At 36.4% G+C, this 23,577-nt stretch overlaps 1 protein-coding gene across 1 annotated transcript in view; it reads right to left on the bottom strand.

Annotated features, from left to right (window-relative positions):
* PELI1 (pellino E3 ubiquitin protein ligase 1) overlaps nt 1-23,577 on the bottom strand; it is a 58,489-nt gene that overhangs the window by 9,595 nt on the left and 25,317 nt on the right. The window contains exons 2-3 of the mRNA XM_045884900.3: nt 4,579-4,718; nt 1,426-1,555 (exon numbers count right to left, since the gene is read on the bottom strand). Coding sequence (XP_045740856.1) covers nt 1,426-1,555; nt 4,579-4,649 — 201 coding nt within the window. The 5' untranslated portion in view covers nt 4,650-4,718. The remainder of the gene's footprint in view (nt 1-1,425; nt 1,556-4,578; nt 4,719-23,577) is intronic.

Below are 23,577 nucleotides of genomic sequence, written 5' to 3'. Positions count from 1 at the left end.
CATAACTATTTTCCCTCTGCTAGTGGTTCTCAACCAGAGGTAGTATTAGCTGTGAAAGGGGCACCTGGAATTATGTAGGTGCATTTTCTGGCTGTGATTTGCAGGCTTACATGGCATTAGCGGTTGGGGACAACATGGGAGACAACCCTGCACAGAGAAGTGGCGTACCCCAAATGCAAGAGCACGCTGCAAGGGCAGTTCTGGCACAGAGCTCCTCGGCCTGGGTCATTAGCTTTCACTCACTCTCACCACCTGCTTAGCACAACACTTCTCTGCAAAGGAGCAAAAAGAAACACTTAAAAAGAAACTGTCCCTTTTCTATATTCACTGGGTCTCAAACAGTAATAGAGGAGGCCTCGTCAAGACATGAGGACTGTTCTAGTCACCATGCTGGATACAAAACAAATTCAATTAACTTCAGGGATTGGAGCTATGACCTAAAACAAGCCACCATATGCCAATTTCTCTCTTGTTTAACTTACAAAGATATACCTCAGATGGTAAAATATTAATGCACATCCTGGGGCTACCTAGCTAGGGATACAATTACTTCCAGAAGCTGAGAGACTCTTTGTAATTTTAGTCACTCAACACAATATCAAATACAAATTCTATGTTACAAAATTGAAAGTAGAGGAATTCACAGAAATGGAAAGATTTAAAATTCCCTCTAAATTGTCTTTCACTCTAGGAAAAGCCTAAGTGTCCCGAAATGATGGCTCAGGTTCTGGAGATTTTGGTAGGGAGAGAAAAAGGAGCTAAAAGCATTAAATATACTGGGGGACTGAGAAGTTATACTGTAGATACAACTGGGTATATGCTTTTATAGTTTTGGTTCAATTTAATAGTTAACTGAGGTCCATTTTGTTCAAGGCACTATGTTAAAAGCTTTGAGGGTCATAAAACAAGTAAACAAAAAATAAGAGCATACACAGAATCTTTGATAAAGATCTCTTGTAAGAAGCACACAATTAAACCCTTAGTTTAAAAATCACCTCATCCAAACAATGCTTCTAGTACCTGAGTACTCTTATTATATATACTACATTCCTTGCTCAGCCCAGGCAAGGCCACTCTAGTAACAGTGGAAACTTCCTACTTCTCGGGGTAGACAGCTGTATAATTCTAAATACTAGATAAAGCCCTGGTCCCAACCTACCTTTTTAAAAATTTCTTATTAAAAGGGAATGTTTCTAATTTCCACCCACTGATCCTGGTTTGTCATTTAAAAAAAAAAAAGTCTGATGCCCTTCCATATGGCAGCCCTTCAAATATTGTCTCCAAAGTGTCTGCTCCCATTGAAACAAAAGGGAACTTCTGGTACAGAATGTGAAGGGAACGCTAGAGAACAGAAACAACATGTACAAGTGTTTCAATTTCTCAAGTTAACTTATTTAGTTTAATTTGGGTTTGTTTGCTTTTTACCTTTGCAGCCTGAGGAGTACAAGCAATATGCACAGTGCTGGGCTTCACCCCATTTGCCTTAGGTCTTTTAAACAAAGCAAACCTACTTTTCCTTCTTCCTCTATCACCGTTTGGGAGCGATCCATTGTACCTGATGGGAGGGAAAAAAGTGTAGGTGATCTCTTGTAAGAACCGCACAATTCTGAAATAAATGCTTTATTTTGCTTTACAATATGGATCAATCTTCAATTAATTATCTATTAGCACACTGTAAGTATCTCAAATTCCCTTCAGTAATTGCTGATCCCTAGACCAGCTGTCTAAGCATGAAACAAAATGAGATTCTGGTTACACTCCCAGTCACAAAGAAGTATTTTTTGGATTATAAATAGCCTTAAATTATCTGTATTTTTCTTTCCTCTTTTATTCAAGATAATCAAGAGCTAATTAATGGCATATCTGATGCCTTATTCTATGTTTTTTAAAAGTGAATGTTTGCCTGTGCTAATACAACCTTTAAAAGTACAGTGTGAATTGTCTAAAACAATCTCCTTTAATTGTCAACTAAATACTTTAAATAGCTTAACGTCTGAAATTTTCAGACTCATTTGATAAGTTTGATAAGTCTTAGGACTTGAATGTGCACATACACATTCATATTATGTTGGCAAAACTTATCCAACTGAGATGCCTGCTAAATAGTGACTAAACATATTTTTGTCATTCAGATCTTATGACCACTTCTCCATGATACCATATACATGTGCTGAAAATAAGCAAGTAAGTGAGGACTGGATAGGAAAGAAGTTCACAATGAAACATTTGGGTGTTTACCATGTATTAGGCACTACTGCGTTCTCTACCATACAGCACCTCATTTAATTCATCCTCATAAAAACTCTTGAGATTGGCATCACTCAACTTTTACAATTTGGAATTTAAGTTATTCCTCAGGGGAATAGAATTCCTTAGAGGCTCAGAGAAATTAAGTCATTTTCTGAAGGTCACACAAGGGACAATGGAAAAACTAGAATCTGAATCCAGGTGTTTGTGTCAGGCTTTTTAAAATTCTTCATTGCTTCATTTTGGCATAAGCAATGGCTTAATAATAATCTCTCCTCATTCACTGTTCCCTGCCCCCTGACAAAATCTTTGGTTTGTTTCCTGGTCTCTCATTTATAGTTGGTCTATCTGAGGGAAAATGAGGCACAGACCAGGGACAATTTTGAGGTTGTAGGAGAATGTGATTGTAAAATGGCCTACATTAGTGGCTGACAAGGAAGAGAAGGGACTTTACTCACACTGCCATATGTAGAAATTATACCGATCCTTTATAAAAAATAACACACTGATTTCTGTTGGACAAAGCCCTTGCCAATCTTGCTAGCCTTGCTGAGAGTTCAGAGTCACACCCCTTAGTTAATACAGTACTAATTCTAGGCTGTGTGTTGCCACCAGCCCCATTTTGGGTCCTGACTGTTCTGTCTGCCTAGTTATATGACTTGTTTCCCTCCTGGGGATATACTCTCTATTCCCAAACATTGTGTTTCTGTAGCTCAAAACTATTCTAATAAAGTAGCAACAACATCAAACTGACAACCTTATCCAGCTTTACTTTTCCTAGAGGGCTGGAAAGAAGTATTATTTGTATTTTAAGACACCAAGTGCCAGATACAGAGACAACCATTATTGCCAAGGACTAACTGAGAAACTTCTGGGCTAAGAAAGGCAGTTTAAACCATATAACTAAATTTTAAATTCCAGTCTTCAAATGACTCAGATTTCCTGGTAGAAGAATTTAACTTTGAATAATTTTTGGTAGTTAAAAGCTGTTTGTCATTAATACCTTAAGATCTATGTGATGTGAAGTTGGTAACATTGTAGTTACTACATAATTTTCTAATCTTTTAAATTGTTTTTGAGAAAAAAGATTTTTAGGTCTCAAAGAGCCTGAGATGATCCTGTCTGTCATTTTACCGAAGAGGAAACCAAGACCCAGAACGGTGAAGTGACTTGCCCAAGGTCATGTAACTAGCAATGTTGGAATAGGCACTGGAATCTAGCATTCCTGACTTCTAGTCAAACTCATTAACTCCATATTATCTTTCGACTTTCTCTTACTCTCTGCTCTGAAACAAGGGACATATTCTCACTTAAACAAGACCTTGTACCAACCTGACTCTAAAACATGTTGTTTTAAATGTCTAAAGTCATATAATTGTTCCTAGAGCTGTTTTCTAGACAGAAGAAAAGAAACATCAGAGGGAAAGTAAAATTTGCAATTTCTAGTTTCTGAAATTTCTAGCTAATAGACTATATTGTGTCTCTGTTTTGACAGTTAAATCAAGTTTTAGACTGAATAAACGGAATCATCTGTTCCTCATTCTTTAGATTGTGTCTGTGTAAGTTGTATGGATGAGAATACGTAGGAAGCAAATGAGCAGTGAGATTCTGGGCTTCAGAGTCATCATATCTTTAGCCTGTACAACTCTATCACACGAAGAATAGGACCATAAGCACAAAGCAACAACTACCTCAGAAGGACAAAGGAACAAATAAATACTGACCTACATGAAATGACCTAAACGGGGAAGGGATTTTGGTAGTCAGGTGAGGCAAACTTTTCTAAATGATGGGATAGGGAAGACAAATGGAAAAATTATATGACTGTAGACATTTAGACTGTACATTTTTCACCTTTAAGAAGCTTTATTCTTTCTGGGGTAAGGGTGAGGCAAAGTTTATGCATATGTGAGCACTTACAAGAGATGGCATAAAAATGAGGATTAGAAGAGTTTGATTTTTTTTTTTTTAAAGATTTTACTTATTAATTTGACAGAGAGAAACATAGTGAGAGAGGAAAAACAAGCAGGGGGAGTGGGAGAGGGGGAAGCAGGCTTCCCACAGAGCAGGGAGCCCGATGCAGGGCTGGATCCCAGAACCTTGGGATCATGACCTGAGCCGAAGGCAGACGCTTAAGACTGAGCCACCCAGGCACCCCAAGAGTTTCTTGATTTAACATTATCAATATTATTTTGAGGTAATATTATCCTGTAGCTTTAAATCATTTTTGGACATAGATAGGATATACAATCTAAAAAGTAATTTTAACCTAGATGTCAAAGTTACTATATATTGTTCAATTTTATGTGTCATCAGATGGAGAAAACTTACCCTAAGACAATGAGTTCACCATATTTTACTGGTGCTTTGGATGGATGATTTTCTTGATCAGGAGAAAACATGAGCTTGGCTGTCTTTCTCAAATCTTTGTTCACTGGTCAGGAGCCTTGGGACACCTTTTGCATTATCTCCTAGAGAGAAAAAGTTTTCATTAATAATGTGAACAATGAATTTCAGTTTAAATAAAGATGTTATTTTCTAGCAGTCCTTGTGAACACAATATTATGCAAAGTTATCATATAATATACAAAGTGTATGACATTTTCCCCAATAGTGGTTATATATTTGGTCCAACTGTTTAAATAGTTTAAAAATATAAATTTGGTAACTTCCACTTCTAGGAAAATGGAGTACGAGTATTTTTCCCTATTATTTCCACTAACTACAACTACAAACTCTGGATATTATATATAAAACATAAGAAGACTCTGAAAAGTAGAGAAAAGATAGACCAGCTAGGGACCTTGGGGCACAAGGAATTACACAGTGCTGAGTTTCTCTGGGTTTTCTTTATGCTTAATATATCCCAGATTAAGAGCTGAAGAATCCAGCAACCTGGAAATGTCAACTGGCCGAGACAAAAAAAAAAAAAAAAAAATCCACCCAAAAGCTTGCTCTCTCTAGTTAAAGGAATGAGAAAGGGGCTGCCTTAGCAAGAGAAATAACTTTTGACAATAACCACTCTACTGTAGCCAAACACCACAGAAAACACTGGACCTACCACTGCCTATACAAGCAAGAGCCAAGTGGGGAGCCTAGATTTCCACCTCATGAGGCCGTAAGGAAGAAACCTAGCCCCCTGCCCCCAACCAGGGTATTGTCAGGGCAGCCAAGTAGGGAGCCAAGACTTCCACCCTGCTGGTTGGTAACATGCCCCCACCTCTACTCTAGCAGTGTCAGGGGAGCCTGGACTTCCACACTCACTTGTCAATAACAAGGATTCCCTTCCCTTTGGGTGTCAATGAAGGCTGACTAGGGAAACTGGACTTCTATGTCTATTTGGCAGTAATAAGGAGGCAGCCACTATTCCCTAGCCAAGGCAGTGACAGAAAAAGACACTGGAAACAGTAGGTGTAGATAACATCCAGAGTCTCAGAACATAACACAAAAATGTCCAGGTTTCAACAGAAACCATTCATTGTATTAAGAACTAGAAAGATTTAAGACAATGCAAAAAGATAATAAAGACAAAAGCTGAGATGACAGAGATCAGAATTACCTGAAAAGGATTTTAAACCAATCATGATAAAAATGTGAAATGCTTTAATAAACAACTGCAAACATATCTGGAACCAAAAAAAAAGTCTGGACAAAGAAACAAAAATTTAAAATAAGCTCACTTTTTAGGATGGGCTTATCAGCAGAATAAAAGGGACATTATAAAGAATCAGTGAACCAGAAAAGAGAAATTACTTAATCTGAACAATAGAGGGAAAACAGACTAAAAGAAGAAGGAGGAGGAGGAGAAGAGAAGGAAAGGAAAGGAAGAAAAAGAAAATGAAGAAAGACCAGAGCCTCATGGACCTGTGGGACTGCAGCAAAAGATCTAACATTTGTATCACTGGAACCCAGAAAGAGAGGAAAGAGAGTAGAGCTGAAAAAGTATTCAAATACTGGCTGGAAACTTGCCAAATTTGGGAAGCGAAACCACACAACCACAGATTCAAGAAACTGAACAAACCTCACAGAGCATAAACCTGAAGAATTCCATGCCAAGATACATCACAGAAGCCAGAAGAAAGTAGCATATATTTTTCAGGTGCTGAAAGAAAAGAACTGTCAACCCAGAATCCTATGCCCAGCAAAAATGGAAGGGAAATCAAGACAGTTTCAGGTGAGGGAAAATTAAAGAGAATTTGTTACCACAGATCTACTCTATCAGAATGGCTAGCAGAAATTCTCTAAGAAAAATGATAAAAGAGGGGCGCCTGGGTGGCTCAGTCGGTTAAGTGACTGCCTTCAGCTCAGGTCATGATCCTGGAGTCCCAGGATCGAGTCCCGCATCGGGCTCCCTGCTCGGCAGGGAGTCTGCTCCTCCCTCTGACCCTCCCCCCTCTCATGTGCTCCCTCTCTCTCATTCTCTCTGTCTCAAATAAATAAATAAATAAATAATTTTTTAAAAAAAGAAAAATGATAAAAGAACCCTGGAACATCAGAAAAGAAGAAAAAACATGGTAAGTAAAAATACAGGTAATACAATAAGCTTTCCTTTTCTTGAATTTCTACAGTATGTCTGAAAGTCAAAGCAAAAATTATTAACACTGTCTGATGTGGTTTCAAATATATGTAAAGGAATATTTAGGACAATTATAGATGGCACACCTGGGCATTTATCCTAGAGAAATGAAATGAAGACTTATGTTACAAAACCTGTACATGAATGTTTATAGCAGCCTTATTCATAATAGCCAAAAACTGGAAACAATCCAGATGTTCTTTACTGAGTGAATGATTAAACTGTGGTACATCCATGTTGTGGAACAGTACTCAGCAATAAAAAGGAACACACTACTGGTATATACGAAATAACATGGCTGAATCTCTAGAGAATGATGTTGAGTAAAAAAAGCCAACCTCAACAGGTTACAAAAATGATTCTATTTATGTAACACTCTTGAAATGACAGAATTATAGAAATGGGAAACAGATAAATGCTTGCTAGGAGTTAAGGAGGGGGTGGGAGTAAAATGGAAGTGGGCATGGCTACAGAAAGACAACAGAAAGGACCCCTGTGGTGATGGAAATGTTCTGTATTTTTACCAATGTCAGTATTCTGGTTGTGATATTTTACTATAGTTTTGCAAGATATTACCATTGGAGGAAACTGTGTAAAGGATACACAGAATCTCTCTTTGTATTATTTCTTGTGACCACATATGAATCTACAATGATCCCAAATTAAAAAGCTTAATTAAGAAATATAAATTTGACACACATATGAAAAACAAAATATTTCTGATAAGCCAGAAAAAATGCTACAATAAATAATCCCCATAATACTATTATGATTATTTCATCAGCAGCTTAATGGGACCAGTTATTTCCTATACCTGTTCTCTCCATGGTCTTCCTGTTAGACCTGTTACAAAGGTTTTTCACAACAAAACTCTTACTAGCTAACCCATGACAGTCTCCTGATTTTATACTTCCATCAACAAGTTCCATAGGAAACTAATGAATGAAAAATGCCTATTTGTATTTTTCTATAGTACAGTGAAATACAGCCTCTATAGCAGCACTTTTGGAGAGAAGGCAACACAGACTATTTGTAGCCCAATGAGTAAGAACAAGTAAAAGGAAAAAGCTTAGCCATTTGACCCTCTTTTATCCGTTGTAACTGACATACACATTTAAACCAGCAATTGAGACACACTAATTTTTATCGTTAGTAAATTTAAAAAACTTATTAAATTATTTTAAATAAATAAAACATGCTTAAGAACTATTAAAAAAACACAATCCCTCCATACAAATACTCTATAAAATCTTCTCATCTCCCCAGAGAAATGTTTTATTTCAGTAAAATAAACTATACTGGATCATATCCTCCATTTAGAAAAAGAAATAATATGAAGCTAACTAAAACCTTCAATGTAAAAATTTAAGAGTTCTAAAACAAATTAATTCAGGGGCGCCTGGGTGGCTCAGTCGTTAAGCGTCTGCCTTCGGCTCAGGTCATGTTCCCAGGGTCCTGGGATCGAGCCCTGCATCGGGCTCCCTGCTCTGCGGGAAGCCTGCTTCTCCCTCTCCCATTTCCCCTGCTTGTGTTCCCTCTCTTGCTGTGTCTCTCTGTGTCAAATAAATAAATAAATTCTTAAAAAAAAAAATTAAATTCAAATTAACCAAAGAACAGTTTTGGTTCCATATTACAAGACCTTCTGATCTATATTAAATCAGACTTTACTATACAAACAAGAATTCATACCCTTTTACTCCCCCCTCAAAGAAGCATCCCATTACAAAAAGCTAAGCAAAGCTTAATTAGAAGCTTTAACTGTGCTTTTCTTGTTAGACAATTAAGGTACCGCCATCAAACACAAAAACATTGCTTTGATACATTTCTGACCAAGAATAGCAAGAATTAAAAATGTAATAACAAGAACTAAATTTAAAGTTTAAATTAAATTTTAATAATATGGCTTTGTCTTGATTTGTGCTCCCATTTAGAGTTACTTTCTATTTTTAGGAAGTGATAATTCTCCATTTATAGTAGTAAAATGTTCCTTTTAAAAACACTTATTTAAAGAGGTAAGTCAATTTAATAGTATTAAATAGTATCAGTAAGTACACAGATATGGCTGAAATCTGAAAGTGATAAATGTGAATGCCCATATTTGGCTGATACTTGTGTATAGCAGGGCTAGCAAATATTAGCTTATGTTCTAGTTCTAGCTCTCTTTGAACAAAGCAATGTTCCCTCATCTCTAAAAATGATGAGACTAAAGTAGAATGAAGAGAATTTTGGAGCTGTAAAAAATACGAGACCATCTGGTTCTAACATAAGAATTTATAAGTAATGTACATTTAGGACTATAGACTTAGTCCCATCACCTCAATAGCAAAAGAACAATTTTTAGCTTTGACAAGTAACTGGGATAGGGCTAGCATATATCCACCATACAGACCTTGGCCAAATTAGCCAAGAAAAACAATAGATTTCCAATTATACTTATTTTTACTCTGCTTAGGTCCCTTAGAAGGCCTGATTTTGGGATATTTTATCAGTGATATCAAAGTTTCAATACAGGAACACACTCAAACTTGGCTTTTATTTCTGTATCTAATAATCTGAAACCTATAATAATGAAACACTTTAGTAGTACTGTTTATACACTTAAATGACCCAAGATAAACAGTTTTCTTAAATTCAAAATGGCATATAACCAATGATCTATAACTGGAATTCTTAAACTATGAATAACATATGCTATGACAACTACTTCTCCTGGAACCTTTCATTGCAATTCTAATACATGTTTACATGTGTTTGTCGGAAAGAATTGTTAGAATCTTTACATGTTCTGAAGAATCATGATTTTTACAGTGGTTTAGAATCTGTAACAAAGCTAAGTTGCTAGATGGTGCTCCTGTACCCACCCTCCTTGTATATTCTCTATATTTAAAATCTGAATAAAATATAGAATTCTTCAAAATTAATTCCTAAAGTCATTCCTAAATTCACTTGAGACTGTGAAATGGGTATCTATATAAAGTATATTCTAATGCCTCAATTACTGGCCCCACCTGTTGATATTCAATTAAGTTAGTTGGTCTGACCTCATATATTCAGTTCTTTCCCAATGTGATGATCTAACAAAAAGAATATTAAATAGCACCATTAATTCTACCCGAGACTGGAAAAAAAGGATAGCAAAAAATCCTACTAATAATAAGGCTGTTTTCTATAATACCTATTATTTTAAAACTCTGCTTGATCCTTAGAAAGTAAGCATGTTCTCATCAGCAGGGACCTTCCCAAGTTAAACAAATTGTTTTAAAGAAACACATTCAAGAATATTATTTTCTGTGTAGGCTTGGAAAACATAAAAAACGAGCCATAAAATATATATTTCTTAGAAACAGTCTCATTAAATTTGACTGATAAAGGATTCTAATCAAAGAGTTGATACAAAAACAATTGTACTTGGCCTTTAAGGCCAGTGAAGTACAATTGTTTTTGTATCAACTCTTCCCAAAGGAATGACTTTCTATAACATATAATTGTCAGTTTCACTTAAAGAAGGAAAACTGGGAAATCAATCTTCGTTCAAATTGCTCCCTCAACATAACATGTTTTTTTCTTTTATTTACATTGCACACAGCCTTTTGCTTACTACCTACTAAACACAAGTACAAAATTCCTGCCCTGAAAAATAAAAAGAAGCAAAACAAATACTAAACAAAGAACAAAACTGATCTTACATAGATGTTTACATAATCTTTTTAAACACTTCTATTTTGGTGGGGAAGTGAGTAGGCACAAAGGGTTGCAGAGGAAAAAAGAAAAAAGGAAAATGTTTTAAAACATGAAATGCTTCTTTATGGTGAAAAATGGTGTGGACTGCATATATTATCTCTAATGAAACAGATTCCCATCTACACTAGAGTTCCCCTTTGGCTGATTTCAAAAGGATGACTCAAACAGAACTGTTTTGGTATATTTGTGGTGGAGCCGTTTTATGAAACCAATTAAGCTATGATTGAAGGGAGGTGAATTTATAGCAGTTTCTTGATAATAAGAGTGAAAATCTAATCACCTTCTTCCTTTTTTCACAATCAGCAGGATTAATAAGCAGCATTCTTCCATAAAAAGAAAGAAAGGAGAGAAGAAACAATGGAGCCTGCAGGAATATGACGTTACAATACTGCCCGTCAGTGACTTTAAACTTTTTAATACAGCAATGGAGGAAGTGAAGTCCGTGTTCCCCTTCCCAAAATACAGGGCACCCCCTGTGCGAACACCTAGTCTTTCCCATCGGGACAGCCCAAATGACATGCTGATATTCTACTACTTATAGGGACAACATATTTTCATCCTGATGGGAAAGCAGTTAACATCTTTCACACGGACAGTATTTGCTCCTCGAAACTAGGGTTTCTCAACCTTGGCACTACTGATATTTTGACATTGTCGGGTAGCTGGCCTGTTCACTGCAGGAGGTTCAACAGCACTCCCAGCCTTTACACCCCAGAGGTACCAGGAGCATCCCTAGCTGTGATGATCAAAAATGTCCCACCTTCCCACCCTTCACCCTGTGAGAACCACTGTTCTAATCTCAAATTGAGGATGACAGCTTGTTCTTAGGAGGGGAATTTCCCCTATTTTTGGCATAGTGCTTGGCACATAGTAAGATATTTAATAAATGTTTGCTTTCTTACCTCATCATACTGATGTCTTAAATGGTTATTACTAAGCCTTGTGTTAGTGAAGGCAATGGCTTTGAAGGTAGCTGTAGTTTCAGTGTTTTATTAGAATCGGTAAGTGGCTGGAAGTGAAAATTGAAGAACTATCATCTTACCTTGATGGTGATTAATTATTAGTATTTCTGTGCATTTAAAATATTTTAATATTGTAGCAGCCTCTCTTAAGTGGTGGAAGGAAAGGGACTGGAGCTGGGGTGGCCACTCTAGTCTTATAGGCCAGTGCTGGGTAGTCTGACATTTAGAGAAAGGCTAACCTGTGAAGGCCAGATAAGCAAATATCTTCTTGACCTAGGGGGCCCATATCTGGAGAAATTAAAAGCAAGCTTTGGAAAGCATAGGGGAATCTTTTTAAATCAAAAGGGGTGTCAACTTGAATCAACCTTGGATTAAAGTCTATCTTGCACTTGCACAGAATGTTAATTAGCAAAGAGCTTTCACATAAGGTTATTTTATTTGACCCTCACAAAAGCCCTGTGAATTAGAAAAGTCTTATTAACTCCATTTTCCAGATAAGGGAACTGAGTGTGTTAATCAGAAAGGCCACTGACTGGGTTCAAGGCCAAACAGGTAATATCTGGCAAAGCTAGAACTGAGACCCATATATTAATTCAACATATATTAACTCATTTATCCCCATTTTATAAATGGAGAAACTGTGGCTCCTAGAAGTTAAGTAGCCTGGGTTTTCTGATACCGCAAATCAAATCCCATACATCATTGGCTGGGACTAATTCCTAAATAAGAATAGGATGCCCCTACTATGGGATCATTTAGGAGAGAGACTAGAAAGTATACCTGGGTAAAATAAACTAAACAAGTTACACTCCAATATAGACTAGTAACAACTATGCAACTATGACTAGTGTTTTTTGAGATTGTTTGAAACTGTGACTTCCTCACTGCTCACTGTGTTTGTCAATCCTGTTTCCTGGTAGCGACCAACAATAAAAACTTCAGTAAATGAAGTGGACTTTGCATGGTTGTTTAAAAAATGGAAAGGGAGACAGGAACCCAACATGAGAAGCAGGGTATTTCACTAAGGCAAATTCCTGGTACCATCGGAAAGAAAAACACATATTGGAAGTAAGTCAAGATAGCTTATGGACAGAAGCCTTCATGTACTCTCTAAAAAGTAACAACCAAGAAAAAACTGCAGGGCAGTATTCCTGATCAGCTGACCTCAAATGATCACTTAATTCCCTACACACAGAAATGTATTTTAAAAGACACAAATAAGGCCTCAAACATTTTTACTATCTCTGCCCATACTTGGCCTGTGTGCAACCCTTTCATATTACCAAAGTTCCTAAAATGAGAATATGCTTCTCAAAAAGCAAGACTAGAAATTCCCTTAGGTTTAACCACTAAAATCCCAAACAAAAGTCTGCAGAAAGCAGCAAATTCAGTGGGATTTGACAGCTATTTGGAACAAAAACATCGGATAAGAGTATATTCATGGAAAAGTCCATCATTTTCTAAAGTCAGCACTCAACACTGGCAGTCAACTCATGCTTATGCTACCTTTTTTTTTTTCATAGTGGCTAAAACTTAATGGGTTCTGTCCCTGTGCCAAGCACTGTTCTAAGCACTTTACATGTATTGACTGATTTAATCCCGAGAACAACCTTAATGAGGTAGGAACTATTACAACCCTTACTTTATGGATAAGAAAACTAAGGCTCCAACTCAAGCTCCCTATTACAGGCTACATGTTACATGCTATTGTCCCAACATGGGACTAAAGTAATACTGACTAGCCATTTTAATTTTCTCAGTAATTCAATTAATTGTTTAAAGCTGAATTTAAAAGTCCCTTGGATAAAATTTAAACATGGAAAAAATGAATAAAATGGTTTCTTTCCAAACTTTATTTTTTTAAAGATTTTATTTATTTATTTGACTAAGAGAGACACAGCGAGAGAGGGAACACAAGCAGGGGGAGTGGGAGAGGGAGAAGCAGGCTTCCTGCGGAACAGGGAGCCTGACGCGGGGCTTGATCCCAGGACTCTGGGATCATGACCTGAGCCGAAGGCAGCGCTTAATGACTGAGCCACCCAGGCACCCCTATTTTTATTTTTTTTAAAGATTTATTTATTTATTTATTTGACAGAGAGAGACACAGCGAGAGAGGGAACACAAGCGGGGGAATGGGAGAGGGAGAAGCAGGCTTCCCGTGGAGCAGGGAGCCTGATGCGGGGCTCGATCCCAGGACTCTGGGATCATGACCTGAGCCGAAGGCAGACGCTTAACGACTGAGCCACCCAGGCGCCCCCCAACCACTTTAAATGTATACTAACCCATGAAATAAAAAAAAATGGAACACTGAGCCTATCGTCATCTTTTTATATTCCAGCAGTTAACAATATTAATCTTATGGGTTATGGGCCCTTCCAAAAAGAGTATTATGTAATAATTATTTTGGACAGTTAAATCACTCCCAGAAAGAGAATAACCTGGGTTTTCTCTAGTCCTTATTTTTATTGGAACACTGACCAAGTTACATGCATTTTTAAAAAGGCAACAACAGGGGCGCCTGGGTGGCTCAGTTGGTTTAGCAACAGACTCTTGATTTCAGCTCTGGTCATCATCTCAGGATCTTGTGGGATTGAGCCCCAAGTCGGGCTCTGCACACAATGGGGAGTGAGCTTGTCCCTCTCCTTCTGCTTCCCCTCCACCACTTGTGTGCGCGTGCTCTCTCTCTCAAATAAATTAATAATAAAAAAGGCAATAATAATAGTCTCAAAATATCTCCCCAAGACATTAATTATACAGGAGAAAACAGAAACTTCCCAGTGTAAAAGCAGGCAGACACCATTTTAACCAACGATCAAGGATAACATTATCTGTAATAAGACATTTTGATATCATGTATCCTCTGATTAGGATGCACCAAAAGACACATTGCTTCCATAGTATGTTACCAAAAAATGCATAACCTCAATCTAATTACCAGAAAACGTCAGACCAATGCAAACTGACAGACATTCTACAAAATAACTATCAGTACTCTTCAAAGTGCCAAAGTCATAAGAGACCGGAAAACTCCCAGATTGGAATAGGATTAGGAGATGAAATAACTGCCTGGGGTATGGGATCATGAACTGGATCCTAGAACAGAAAAAGGACATTAGTGGAAAGCTGGGTAAATTTGAATATGGTCTATAGTTTAGTTAATCATATTGTACCAACCTTAATTTCCTAGTTTTGATAAATATAATCTGATTAGATTGTTGACATTAGAGGAGGCTGAGTAAAGGATATATGTAAACTAGCTGAATTAGTTTTCCAATTTTTTTAAGCTAAAATTACTTCAAAATCAAAAGTAAAAAAGAGAATAAAAACAGGAAATACAAAAAATAGCCCCTTAAATTAATAACAGGCATTAAAATGAATTCAAGATTCAAAGCTGGCCTCCTTTCAGCCTTCTCACAACCTAAAGGTACAGTATTTCCACGTTGTGCTGGTCCTATCAAGTCACAGAGCCTCCCAGGCCTCCCATCCTTTCTCTGATGTGAAACTGCCCATCCACAGCCAGTTGGTCAAGAAGTTTGTTACTTCAAGTATGGCCACTCAACAGACTGAGTGATACCAGACCCAAAGTGACCCATTTCCCACATTGACTAGAATTTTGCAGAACCATGCTTCATGGATTTTTAAGAAAAAAGAAAAAGAAAAAAAAAGTTATGACACAGAAGGGCAACTTCATTATTAATCTACTGTAGGTGGCTTTATTAGAAAATACTCTGTATATGCAGTAATATCATAGCTTCTGAATTAATGTATTTACATTTATTTTTCTTATCTATAAAGTCAGGGTTATAATAGTGCCTACACCTCATTAGGTTTTTCTGAGGATTAAGTCAGTTAATACATATAAATTCAGTTAATATATGTACATTTACATGTAACTGAAATCTTTAACAGTGTTTGAATCTGAGTTCTGTCCACCTACACACATGAATCCTTGTCTTAAATAGTTTATGAAAAGGAATAGAAGGGGAGCTGGGAGGAAGAAGAATTAGGAAAAAGCAGCATCAAACTGTAATTCTGATACATTTCATTAAAGTAAAATCTTGAGGTGCGCCTGGGTGGCTCAGGCGTTAAGCGTCTGCCTTCAGCTCAGGTCATGGTCCCAGGGTCCTGGGATCGAGCCCCCCATCGGCTCCCTGCTCAGCAGGAAGCCTGCTTCTCCCTCCCCCATTCCCCCTGCTTGTGTTCCCTCTGTCGTTGTGTCTCTCTCTCTGTCGAATAAATAAATAAAAATCTTTAAAAAATAAAAATAAAAATAAAATCTTGAAAAGCTAGAAAGTCAAGGACTTCCCTGAGTTATTCACTAGATTACTTCATTACGATAGTGTTTTCTTCAGACTAGAGAAGACACTGAAAGTCCAAGCTGTGACTGTGTAGGGCCAAACCTGAGCATTCTGGCCCTTGACAGTCATGAGGGCTATATCTAGGGTCCTTCATGAATTCTCGAATCTACAAAACCTATTCTGTAGCACATGATTTTCTCTACCTATGGTGACAATATTTTCCATACTTCATAGATTTTGTCACCAGGGCTGAATGAGAACAACAAAGTGGCTTTGAGATTTGGACATTGGGCAATCTGCTTGGTTCAGTCACTATATACATAAGTCATAGACTTTTGGGTCTCTTAAAATTATTTAAACTGTGAGGGTTAAACCAGGGATTCTCAAGGACCTAATGTAATGTAAAAAAAATTTTTTTTAAAGTGCTTGCTAAATACCCACTAAGTATTTAGTTAGGCATACAAAGTAGGTCTTACTAATACTTAATAATACTGCTCCAACATTTTATATTTATTTTCTCAGAGACTGATCTTTTTTTCTTGGTATCTAAACAAATGTTTATAATCTATTACTGGTAGATAACTTTGACACCACAGAAGTTCTAGTTTTCTACTACTCATAATATGTAACAGGCCCTGAAATACAATCAAAGGCCTCAAAAATCACTGCAGTTAGTGTCAAGGTTGAATGTTGTATAAATGTTTGATTTTCAAAATGGGGAAAAACAGTACACCTAAGTCAAGTCAGAGTTAGTATATGTATTCCTTGCTCTTATAGGGAAGTTAACTTTAACTCTTTTATAGTTTCATAATTCCATTAATAATTCTATTAAAAAGGAAGGGAAAAATGTAGTTGAAAATTCAAATTACAAATGAATCTTCAATACTGTGTCTAACAGTAAGGTTAGCTACCTATAGAACGAGATCATTATTAAAAGATGACAACTATTATTCATCTAACAAAAAGAAGGTTCATCTTATGAGGATTTTAGTTTTCTCTCTGGTTCACAAAAAGTTCTCAAAAGTAGCAGCTGATCTTTCTTTGACCAAATCATAATGTTTTCTCCATAAATTTTTATAGCAATAATTTAGAGACATTGTGTGTGGGAGGCTAAGAACATCTATTTTTTAGCAGAGTGATTATTCAAAATCACTCAGTGTGGTATTCCTACTTAACTCTTTTCATTAGGAAAATGATACATACATACAGCTGAGGTATTTTTACAAATTTCCTCTCTCTACTCTGTTATTGTTATATTATCACATTATAAATACCCCAATTATGCAAAATTACTATGATCAATTTTTCCTAATTTGCAACTTTTCTCGTTACTTCCATTTTATACATGTACAAGAGTGAATACTTCCCCCTCACAAACAGATTAGAAAATCTGACAAAAAATGCACACACATTACTGGGCAGCATGTCAATATTCTAGCAAAAAGATTCAATTTTTAATAAATTTCCTATAAAAAGAAAAATAAAACTCAATTATAACCCTTTCTTTTAATGAAAACACAATGCTTTAGAAAAGAATACTGGGAACTTATGATTGTTCATTTTATATCAGAAAGAGTCCCATCTCATCAAAATTAAGATCTAAAATTATTAAATCTCTTCCCATCATATCAGAAGAACAACAACAAAACATTCAGGGTAGGAACATTACTTAAAATCTTTATAAAGCAAGACTCTCAATATTGTAAAAAATTTTTTATAATTTTTCCCTACCTTGTGAAAATGTCTAAATAGTAAATTGTAGTTATCTCAAAGGCCTAGATCTCTTTGAGAGAACCTCAAGAGGAGATTTATGGTCAAAAAGCAAGATTCTGAATAAGCTGTCAATAGCTAACCAAAGTACAATGACAGCACCATCATTCTGGCTTCCAAACAATTTTCTTCAGAGAGCAACATAATTCACAAATTTAGTAATTCAAAAGAAAACAATGGACAACATTAAGTTCTAAAGCATGTAAAAAAAAAAAAACCTACATACACTAGCTTGGATTGGAAAAATATTACACATGAAGTTTTCAGGTTTCTGTTGACCAACAGTCAAGAGGCAATAAACACCTGTAGATATTTTTCTTAGTACTGATGGAGGTGAGATTAACAGTGTAAAGCCTCCCTAAAAAAACAGAAGCCTCAGAGCTAGAGATTTATTCAACCCTTTCTCTAAGACAGAAGGAAATGTAATTCATACATAACACTTCTAAAGCTGAATGTGAAAAAATTAAACATAAGCAATCTGATTATGATTCAAATCATTCCTCTTAAAACCTTACCTTTAACCTGAAGCACTGACAATGTGACAATTAAAATAAACTACAGAATACCTACCTCTTTATTCCACTGCTATCAGCTTAGCTAGATAAACAATCTTCTCACCAGTAGATAAAATCCAGACAGTATCAAAGCATCTCCCAATTACACTTGGAATCACACACTGAATAGCTGTCTGCTCAGTGTTCTTTCACTTAAGCACCTCATAATGTGTGTGGGTGGGCCTGTGTTACGCAAAATAGGTAAACACTATATAATTCTAAATTCTATTGGCTGAAGTGAGAACTCAGTTCTCCCTCACGTCCTCCCTAAGGAAGCTTGTAGCCCAAAAGGGAAGAAACGGAAGTAAGAGGGAAGCACAGAACAGTTTTTAACACAGGCTTAATTTCAAGTTATGGAATAAGGTACCTGAAAAGGCAGTATTCTATTTCTTAAATGGTTGACTGAATTAACTATATAAATGCTCTAGAAATGTCAGAAGTATCACTAAGATATTGAACTACCTTCTCATGATAGTGTAATAATCTATTTTTAACAGATTTAGTATAATAATCTGTTAGAAACATTCCATTAAAAAAACCCAGAAAAATCAATGCAATTCACATATAAAGAAATAGTGTCCATTTAGCATTATCTAATGAATCAGATTTTTTTGGTCTTGTTACAAAACACTACATTATCGCAGGCATAAGAACAGGTGAACATTCAACCACATTTTCAATTGATCATGCTTTTTTATTTCTAGCTTTGTATTTTAAAATAAATTAGATTCATTTGGTGCTCATGAAGAGGAAGAATCGATAGCAATACCCAGCGGTGAGCTGGGATTGTTTAAGGTTCATCAGAGAGCTACTGAGGGCACCCTACTTATTGACTTGTAAACTTCATTTGAAGAGTTAACTCTCTGCAGCTCCAAATTACCCCATTCCTCTTCTTAAGAAATGTATTTTCTTAAGGTAAAGGGTTGTGCATGGAACTCATCTATTCCTCTACACAGTCCAAGGTGAACCTGCTTTTGCTTAATTATATTTAATATTTTTTTAAAAGCATGCTAATTAAGTCACAAGAGTAAAGGCTGGTTCATACCTGATCAATGAGCTGCACAGGCAAATCATCTATACTCTCCACCCATTAAACTCTTGCCCTACTCCAGTCTAGGGGCTGATACTCCCCTATACAAAAATGGTTTTGGTCAGCCTAAGTCTAATAATACCTTGTCACCTAACATCCTGGCATAAAATACCCCCTCCCTCCTATGTTATTGCTGCAAGTTTACTTCTGTTGCTTCCCAGCATTCCATATCTGTGTCATATCCCCTGAAGCTGTTCTTCAGTAAATCTGCATAATGTTTCCTTCGCCCATTCAGCTGGCAGCAGGCCTGCTCGGGCTACTGTGAAGTAAGTCTGCTCCAGTAGTCTGCTTTTGTCTAACCAGTGTAGATGCATGTCCAGTTCAGGAAATACATCTGTAAAAATGACCTGGGCATATTCTAAGATTTTGCTATTTGGTGATCCTGCCTTGTCATGTGATTCTGGGCCGATGAAACTGCTCAAGAAGCCGGACATGACAGGTCCAATACTCATACTAAATAGAATGTAGTTGTGACTATTCCTTAAACTTGAGTCTACAACAAAACCTGAGGACCTGACAGTCTTTAGACCAACGTATCAACTCTCTTAATTTGGGGAGTGTGTTTCTTGCTCAAAAACTAAAGTAACTGAGGTATCAGTAGCTCATGAACTACCTTAATGATTAAAATTAGAGCATTAAGAGTATAAAAGTTCCTTATGTATTTCAAGCTCTGTGTTTATACTATATAGTGTCCTGAGGGAATATAATTTTCCTAAAGAACTCTAAGAAAACATTAAAGACAAAACCTCTCTATTTTCTAAGTGAGTATGGTGAGTTATTTTTATAATGAGACAAAGACCCATATTCATAAGGGAGAGAAGGCTAGAATTAAATCTCCAAGCTCTTCTTTCCCAGTCTGAATTCTACTTTTTTCTTTCTTTTCCTTTATTTATTTATTTATTTTTAAAGATTTTATTTATTTATTTGACTAAGACACAGCGAGAGAGGGAACACAAGCAGGGGGAGTGGGAGAGGGAGAAGCAGGCTTCCCGCGGAGTGGGGAGCCCAATGTGGGATCCCAGGACCCTCGGATGATGACCTGAGCCGAAAGCAGACGCTTAACGACTGAGCCACCCAGGCGCCCCTCTTTTCCTTTTTTTAAAATTCTATTTATTTAAGTGATCTCTACACCCAATGTGAGGCTCGAACTCATGACCACGAGGATCAAGGGTCGGATGCTCTACTTACTGAGCCAGCCAGGTGTCCCTACTTTTTGCTTTTCACATGTGCTTTATTTATAATAATGTCTGATTAATAATATCATGTAGACCAAATACAAAAACAAAAACTTTAAGCACTTTTCTTAGGTTAGTGGGAATCAAAGTTCCCAAATGTTGGCAAATGGACCTGAATTTCAGTGACCTTCCCCCTCTCTTCTTCCATATCTAGCTTGGTTTACAGGTGTCATAAACTTCCTGGTCTCTATCTACAGTGTCTGAACTTCTGGCAAGTACCTCAGCTGAGCTTTGGGATCAATAATAAACTTTTAGTACCCTGAAAACTTTTAAAAATCATTCTGGAAAAAGGCTAAACAAAACAAAATACACTTACCTCACAATTTCTAGGCCTTTTCAGATGTTTCTTTTCTTATGGTCCTGTTTTTCTTATTAGTTGTAGTCTAGGTTTTGATTTCACCTTTGGACACAACTAACCTCTGAGAGCGTGCTTCTTCTCTAATGATCTCTGAAAACTTCCACGGAAGCAATCAAGGACTTAATCTTCATAGTCCCTTTACCTCTAGCCACACCCACAGCAGGTGTGTAAATTATTTCATCCTTTAGTTCTGCCTCACTGGTGATGTGTAGGTCATGTTCTTCTAATACATAAGCAACTTCACACAGGTGGTATTGGCTATCCTATAATGTCTTTACTGAGTGTCTACATGTACCTGGTTTTTTACTTGCCAAATCCATCTATCTCCAATCCTTTTGAGAAAAAGATATATGGAGGCCTAAGATTTTTCAACAAGGGGAGGGGGAAGGAAAAAGGAATAAGAAGGAGGAGAAGAAAGTCACTGGTATTACTGCACCATATAATCACATTCTAAAGCTGGAAAGAACCTTAAAAAATATCCTTCCTATTCAACTTGCACAATTTTCTTTTCAATTCCCTCATTTTATAGATGAGAAAAATCTATATCCAGAGAGGGTAGGTCATTTGATGAAGTTATAGGGCTAAGTAGTGGAGCTAGCCAACAGATCTTTGACTTCCTTCCCCCCACCCCCCCCCGCCGCCCAGATCTTTTGACGTCTGTTAGTCTGTTTCATTAGTTTTGGAGGCAAGACCACAAGCACTAAAGAACAGAACAGTCAGCCAACAAGTAACTCATACCTTGTACTGTGCAAGTATCATCATATGAGATAGCCAAGTATTCACCTTTAGCTTTATTATTTGCTGTCTTGGTTGTTATAATAATTTATATCATAAAGAGAGAGCTGAAAATTAGATAAATAAAAGTTTGATGACAGGCATACCATGGAGATTGGTTTCTTTTTGCTCATCAGAGGGGCTATGCCTCCCTGAACTGTCTGTTCACTCTCCCACTTTGTGGGCTTTCGCTAACCTAGAAGTCTCCTTAAACAAACCAAAGAAACCTAGATATCAAAAGTACTGCCATAGATAAGCCACAGAATGGGAAAAAATATTTGCAAATCACTTATGTGATATAGATCTAGCTATATCTAAGTACAGATATATAAAGAACTCTTGCAATTAAATGATAAAAATATAAACCCAATTAAAAATTGGTAAAGAATCTGAATAGACATTTCTCTAAAAAAAGATAAACAAGTGAGCAATAAATACATGAAAAAATGCTCAACTCACTAGTGTTTAGGGAAATGTAAATCAAAACCACAAAGAAATACCACTTCACAGCCACCAGGAAATGTTACCACCATAATAAAAGACAGATAATAATAAGTATTGGCAAGGATGTGGAAAAGGTAGAATCCTCAATCACTACTGGTAGGAAAGTAAAATGGTGCAGTCATTTTGGAAAACAGTCTGGCAGTTCTTTAAAAGATTAAACATTAAGTTATCATACGACCCAGGAATTCTACTCATAGGTATATATCCAGGAGAAATGATAACATATGTCCATATATAGACTTGTGGATGAATGTGCATTGGGCAGCATTATTCATATGGTCAGAGTGGAACAACCCCAAAGTCCATCAACTGTTGAATGAATAAACAAAATGTGGTGTCCATACAATAGAATATTTGGCAATAAAAAGGAATAAAGACCTGTTAGAATCAAACACAAATGGTGACCAGACTTGAAAACTCCCTGAGCAGTCATACAAGCAAAGTTTAATTTAGCTTATTAAGCAAGATAAGTGAAGTTACCTTGACCTGGGTCACTTCTAAAAATCATAAGCAAAATAGTTCCCCCAAACTGATAAGGAGTGAGCAGTAACCAGTTCTCTTTCTTTTAAGAAAATTTCAATATTGCAAGTAACCACCATAAAGAATAAACACTCATGCCTTCACACTATATAAGATGCTTTATAACAATATACCTCTGAGCCTCATTCCATGTTTTGATTTGAGTGCTCCTGGTTTGCAAACTGTCTTTTTGATATGTACTCAATACACTTTTACTAATTTCTACTTAAGTGACTGATTTTACTTGTTTTCTTTATGAACTTTTGTGACAGTACTAATAGATGCTATAACATGGATGAACTTTGAAAACATCATGTTAAATGAAAGAAGCCACTCACAAAGCACAACATATTATATGATTCCATTTATATGAAATGTCTAGAATAGGCAAATCCAGAGACAGAAAGATAGGTGGTTGACTAGGGTGAGGGTATAGGTAAGTGGGGTTTGAGGAGTGATGGCTAAAGGCTACAGGGTGTCTTTTTCAGCTGATGAAAATGTTCTAAAATTGATCGTGATGATGGTTGCACAACTCTGTGACTATACTAAAATCCAGTGGAGTATATACACTTTAAAGTGGGTAAACTGTATGGTATATAAATTATGTCTCAATAAAGCTGTTACAATAAATAACAAAGAAACAAAATATACCATATAAAAAAAATCTTGCCATAAACTTGAGATTACTGAATGCTGGTGTACATCTGGAATTCAAATACTAATGTTCTGAAGAATAAAAGATCAGAAGAACTTATGCAACTTTAGAACTTGCAAAAGTTAAAAAATTCTAAATATTTTAACTTCTATTACTTGTTGAACCAGAGAAATGGAGGGAAGTAATTATTTGAACATTCTACAAGTTTTCACAGAGCTTAAGACTTTCCCAAACCAAATGTTTTTTGTACCAGAAATCACAAAATTGACAATTAGGCTTGGAATTTCTAACCTC

The sequence above is a fragment of the Mirounga angustirostris genome, unplaced genomic scaffold, assembly GCF_029215605.1.
Source record: "Mirounga angustirostris isolate CCGP_5_RB_7025 unplaced genomic scaffold, mMirAng1.0.hap1 SCAF_10, whole genome shotgun sequence".
Classification (NCBI taxonomy): domain Eukaryota; kingdom Metazoa; phylum Chordata; class Mammalia; order Carnivora; family Phocidae; genus Mirounga; species Mirounga angustirostris.
Note: the sequence above shows the minus strand (reverse complement) of the source record. Positions and strands in the feature narration are given on the sequence as shown.